Genomic DNA, 6,514 nt, shown 5'->3' on the forward strand with positions numbered 1-6,514 from the left:
TTCCCTATGCAATGATTGGGAATGACAAAGCAGGTGAAGGGAGCAGGGACACCCCCTCTGGACACCATGGAAAGGATGATAAAGAAAAAGGAGTTCACATTGGATCCTGGACTGGTCCTTCCCTTATACGGCCTTGGCCTAGTTACTTAATTTGATTTCTTCTGGGCCTTAATTTCTTCTTCCATAAAAGGGGGATAGCAAACCAAACTCGCAAGCTTGCTATGAGGATTCAATGAGACCATGGATGTACTGCAGCAGTTACACTGCCTAGCATATAGAAAGTTTTCAATAAAGAGTTTTCTTTCACGCAATCTGCTTGTGCAGATGTGTGATGGAAGGGGCAAGTGAAGATTTTATAAGTTGTCAACCACTGGAGAGTATCCCCCTGTGAAATATCTATCACTGACAAGGGCCATTTCACGGAAATCAGAAAATCAGCTAAAAGGCCATTCACTTCCCAGGTGAAGCATTTTGTGTTTTCAGAGAGAAGACCAAGGACAGGAACAGTAAGTGATACGAAAGAACAGCCTGGGAGGAATAAGGGAATCTGTCTTATATCTAATTTTTGCTTTGGAGTAGCCAGCCATTGGGAAGCCACAGCATGTTAATATTTGTGCCAGGTAATGGAAAACTGTAACAAACGAGACTTGTACTGGTGGAGGGTGATTAATAAAAGTATGAGCACTTGACCATGATTAAGATACACCATTTTAGGATAGGTGTATTTTCTGCCTCCCAAGATGGAATTCAGTTTTATAACAATTAGTACCTTTTTTTTACATTATTACCTTTTAAAAATTGTGGATATATATATAATAAAATATAATAAAATTTGCCATTTTAACACCTTTTCGGTATACAGTTCAGTGGCATTACTTACATTCACAAAGTTGTGCAATTGTCACCACTATCTATTACCCAAACTTTTAAATCACTCCAAAAAACTCTGTACCCATAAGCAATAACTAACTCTACATTCTCCCCTCCTCCCAGCCCCCAGTAACTTCTAATCTACTTTCTGTCTCTATGGATTTGCATACTCTACATATTTTATATAAATGGAGTCATACAATATTTGTTCCTTTGTGGTTGGCTTATGCCACTTAGTGTAATGTTTTCACGGTTCATCCATGTGGTAGAATGTAGCAACTTCATTGCTTTTTATGGCTGAGTAATATTCCACTGTATGGATACGGCCATGATTTGTTCATCCACTCATCTGTGGATGGACACTTGGGTTGTTTCCCCCTTTGGCCATTGTGAATAATGTTGAAAAGAACATTGATGTAGAGGTATTTTTTCAAGTTCTTGCTTTCAATTCGTTTGGGTTTGTGCCTCGGGGTAGAATTTCGGGGTCATGTCATAACGCTATGTTTAGCTTTTTGCTCTTATTACCTTTTTATATTATAAAAGTCTTATAGCCATGTAACTCTTTGCAAATTAGTTAATTCGCTTGACTCATAGTTTCTGAAAATGGTGACAATAATATTTACCTCATGGGGTTGTTATAAAGATTAATAATAATGTGTCTAAAACACATCAATCTATAATTGTGAAGACATAGAACTTGTTTATTTCCTGAATGGCTCCAGAAAACTATGACCCACCGTCAGTTCAACTGCCATGTACCCAGCCCCCTTCAGCCTCACTCTAACACTTCACTTTGTCAACACCTATATTCCTACCTCAGGTCCCACCGCAGTTATCACTCAGTTTCTTGTTTTTAAAAAAATTCTCAATTATGGGAATGCATTTTTAATAGACTTTATTTTTTAGAGCAGTTTTAGGTTCACAACAAAATGGAGCAGAAGACACAGAGTTCCTATGTACCCCCTTCTCACCACCACCACACATGCACAGCCTCCCCTATAACCAACGTCCCCCACCAGACTCGGACATTTATTACAATCGAAGAACCTACATTGACACCTCATTATCATTCAAAGTCCATATAATCCTTTGTAAAGGGCCTAATTTTACACAGCAAGTAAAAGTGCTGAGGCTAGAATATAGATTTCTAGATCAAAACCCCAGAACCCATAATCAAAACCCCAAGTTATTAATAGCCAGAACACCTTCAACTCACGTCTCAGGAAAAAAAAATAAAAAACACCCTTTTAATGAGGGTCTTACCTCCTCCTTTCCCAACAAAAATTATAGATTCTTTCCCAGGAGAACAAGTCAACCTCTTCATCCCCTCCCCTAATAAATCTCACTACAGATCGCAATATTTCCAGACCTTTTCCTTGTTATAATCCTGGGTCAGTGAACACCATTTTTTCCCAAACCCGTCCGAATCATCAGTACATTCCCAGTAGATCATGCGTCTGTACCAGAAGGGAAACACACATTTTGCGAGGTCTACAGAGAAGGAAGAAGCAATCAGAACGAGAAATCTTTGTAATTTGTACTGTCTCTTATACACACACACACACACACACACACACACACACACACACACACGTTTCGCATCCTGCTCTATTCCACCAAAAACATATGGCAACAGTATTGGTGGGGAATTGACTTCTTTTCAAGGTAACGCGGTTGAAGCTCTCATAATACATCTTTGGTACAATGTGATGTTCATACCGTCAGAGAACGTACACTTCACAGAACTTATTTTCACAATTAAATAGACTGTATATTCCATTTTCAGAACCATCTTGAGGATCTCACCAAACCTCAGCTCCAGCGACCAAGATTACCTGCCACTTTGACGCCGTCAGAGGCAAGACACTCACCTTCTTCAGAGCAATACTTCCAATATCCTTCGTAAGTATCATTTAACGAGCACCACTTGTGTTTTGCCTTGAACTTGATGCAGTCATAGAACACTTGGTTTTTATAGTAGAATGGAAAGAAACACTTGCCATCTAGAGAAAACAAAAATGCTTCCTCCATCTCTGGGACTGTTGGTTGAGATATTACAAAGATACTTTCCTCCAAGTTTCACTCTGAAATCCAAGCCACCACCTAGGGTTCCACTGAACGTTATGGAGTCACACAATAGCAGAGCTGTTGGGTCTCTACTAATAAAGGTTTTGTGTTTTATACTCTTATTCCTGTTCCACTTTTTTCCTGTGTCATAAATAGTCAAAATTTTACTTAGCATTTTGCTCTCATTTCAAAAATCTACCCTAAGCTTTGAAACCTAATGTGGGCATTTATCTACTAAACAATTTTTCCTCCCCTATCTTCTCTTTTCTTCACCCTCTTCCACCATCACACACACACACACACACACACACACACACACACACACACACTATATATATATATATATATATATATATATATATCACTTTTCTCCATGCTCACATGGATATCTCTATCTGTCGACCTATCTCTTTATACAGATAGTGTATATCTCCATCCATTGCCCATACAACATATATAACCATATAACATACATATAACCATAAATAACTTATATGTATACACATGTACACACACACAGATTTTTTCTCCCTCCCAAAATGAATCATACTTTCTATCCAAAACTTCAGTTTCTAACTTAACATATCATAGAAATCCTTTTAAATGTATCCTTTGAACTTTTGTCACGCTTAACTCCTTTCTAACATTGAGCCATATTCCTATGCTATGAATGTTGCCACAATTTAGTCAATCTTTCTCATATTCAGATTTTTTCCATCTGTAAATAAAAACATTTAATGTATGTAAATCCTTCTGTACTGAAGCATTTGTCTCTAGAGAATAGAATCCCAAAAGCAAGGTTATTAGGTTAAAGTGTATATGAATTTTTAACTTTGATGGGTAGTACTTTCTCAAAGGACAATAGAAATTCATCTTTCCCACCAATGTGCTCTTTTACCTGAATTCTCACTAGCATGATACATTTATATGCTTTAAAATGTTTACCTTTATAACAGATGATTTCTATCTTGTTTGAAAAGATCTCCTGATCCTTATGGCATATCTATATTTTTCTACATTTTCTTCTTGAGTGATTTTGTTTCTTTTACTTTTAACATTTGATTAAAGAGGAATTTAGTTTTTTTTTGTTTTTTGTTTTGTTTTTAAAGATTTTTATTGGGGAATTGGGGGGATGGAAACAGTGCAGGGAATTGGGGGAAGGGGAACAGACAAGTTGCTGTCGTTTTGTTCTTCAGCCTAGTTGTGGAGGACGTTGCTTCACTGGCCCAAGTTGGCACCATCATTGTGCTCTTCCCAGGTGAGGCACATCAGTCGTCGGCTTCTGGACTGCCGTTTACTGCGGCTGCTGGCTGCTCACGCTGGCTGCTAGCTACACACGGTAGCCCATGGCAACCCACTGCCACAGGGGCTGCAGCCTACGCCGCCGCCGGCGACTCAGGGCAGCCCAGCTCCAGGTTGAGCTGTTATTCAGCATCTTAGCTGCAGAGAGCAGTGTCATTGGCCCTCATATGTGGGATCCGAACCGGGGCCCACTGGCGTCCCAAGCCACCTCTTAACCATCGCACCACTCGGCCGGCCCAAGAGGAATTTAGTTTTACATAAGATGCAAGAAGGGAGTAATTTTCTTATGTAAAAGTAGCTTTTACATAATGGCAAATTGCTGACAAAAGAAACCACCTGTACCTTTAAAACCATGTATAGATTCTAATGCTATATCCTGAGATTCAGTCTATATTTTCTATTGAGTTTACTGAAATTCTTGGAGAGGTAAGATACAAGTAGATGGTGGTAAAATGATCAGAGCCTGGAGACGGCAAGCATCAGAAAGTATTATTTATTATTATTTGACTCTTTCTAGTCTGATACCACACTATTTATATTACTATATTTATGGTTTGTTTAAACATCCAGGAACACAAGGTGCTTCTCCACCCCAGCACTATTTTTGTTCATAATATTTCTAATTACTATTTTTCTATGAATTTTAAAATCAGGTATTCTCTATTAGGTTGTCAGAAATTACAGAGTGGAACCATACAGTGCCAGGGGAAGTACAGGGTGACTTCTATTTCTCATTTTTCTTTGTCCCTTTATAAGGCACTTATATTACATTTTATGAAAGGAGAAAAAAGAATTTTTCTTGTTTTACCAGAAGAAGAAAACACACTGATTTTCCCATTTCTACAAAATGAAAATAAAATGTACTCTGACAGTAAAAGTCTTATGATCAACTTACCTTTGACTTCTGGAAAGTAATTCATAGATTCTGAAAAATAAAATTTGGAGCTAACATTTATTTTACTATTCTTATGTCTTCCAACCAAGAACATGGCATGATCTTCTCTTTTTTAGAAACTGCTTTACGAATATGTTCTTCAGGATGATTTTATTATTTACTTTACATAAGTTCTGCACATTTCTTGTTGATTTAACACCAGTGTTTTGTTATTGGTGTAAAGTACAGTGCTTCATTTTTCGTCACTGTCTAGTTGGTTCTTACCAGTATGAAGAAAATCTATTGACGGTTGTATGTCTGTCTTATATCCAGCCACATAGCCAGATTCTTTTATTAAAACTAGTAATCTTTACTAGTGTTCCTACGGGTTTTAAAGTATACGATCATAAGATAATTTTGCCTGTTATTTTCTATAAACTTATGGGATTATTTACTTTTTGCAATACCACATATGTTCAAACACCCCAGCCCAACAATTTTCGCTAGTACAAAAGACACCTATGTACTTTCTTGGTTTTAGTTGGAATGACATTCAGGTAAAGAATGTTCATTTTAGCATGGTTAATAGTAGTAAAAAATATATACATATAAATCAATCCAAAAATGTCAATCACTAAGGGAATTTAAAAATAAATTATAGCTTTATAATATCATACAGGCATTAACAAAGATGAGATAAATAGACATGGAACATTTTTGTATTTCATCTTTAGGTGACAAAATGGCATTTTATATTTCATTATGTTCCATAAGACTATTTTGGCAAAAAGAAAACTACAATCGTATATAATGAAATATTTGATCACTCAAAAATAGTAGCATTAAAATTTACAGTAAAATTATGATTGTTCTCTTCTTTTTTCTTAACAATTTTTAACATAGAACATACTTTTTCTTCTATACAAGGATGTAAAATAGTAATTTTTCATGAAAAATATGATTTCTTACCAGGAAAAGAAGTATAGCATTCAACGACCTTGCATTTTATTGCAAATTTTAAAAAGAAACTCTAATAAAAGAGTTTTGATCAACTCACCTACAGTTGGTATAGAAACATCTGAAAGACACAATTTTAAACAAATATTTATTTCACTAGAGTTAGCCCTTGAAATAGAATAAAATATTTTACCAAATTATAGTCTAGTAATAATAATAATAATAATAATAATAATATTTTGAAGGTGATGCATCCAAATTTCAATAGTGCTTCTTTTTAGTAGATGATTGTGGGTGATTTCTATATTTTTCTTTTGCCTTAACTGTATTTTCCAAACATTGTTAATGAATAGGAAAAATTAAATTTTTTTTTTTAAAGATTTTTTTTTATTGGGGAATTGGGGGATGGGAACAGTGCTGGGGAATTGGGGGAAGGGGAACAGA

The 6,514-nt window shown here is 36.0% G+C and overlaps 1 protein-coding gene across 2 annotated transcripts in view; it reads right to left on the reverse strand.

Annotated features, from left to right (window-relative positions):
- Window positions 1-1,815: 1,815 nt before the first annotated feature.
- LOC109391021 (binder of sperm protein homolog 1-like) overlaps window positions 1,816-6,514 on the reverse strand; it is a 20,403-nt gene continuing 15,704 nt past the window's right edge. Inside the window, exons 2-5 of one of the 2 annotated variants that reach the window (XM_019658188.1) lie at window positions 6,171-6,191; window positions 5,135-5,164; window positions 2,742-2,873; window positions 1,816-2,361 (exon numbers count right to left, since the gene is read on the reverse strand). In XM_019658188.1, coding sequence (XP_019513733.1) covers window positions 2,216-2,361; window positions 2,742-2,873; window positions 5,135-5,164; window positions 6,171-6,191 — 329 coding nt within the window. In that variant the 3' untranslated portion in view covers window positions 1,816-2,215. The remainder of the gene's footprint in view (window positions 2,362-2,741; window positions 2,874-5,134; window positions 5,165-6,170; window positions 6,192-6,514) is intronic. The other variant, XM_019658189.1, reaches the window with a different exon arrangement.

The sequence above is a fragment of the Hipposideros armiger genome, unplaced genomic scaffold (genome assembly GCF_001890085.2).
Source record: "Hipposideros armiger isolate ML-2016 unplaced genomic scaffold, ASM189008v1 scaffold_283, whole genome shotgun sequence".
Lineage (NCBI taxonomy): Eukaryota > Metazoa > Chordata > Mammalia > Chiroptera > Hipposideridae > Hipposideros > Hipposideros armiger.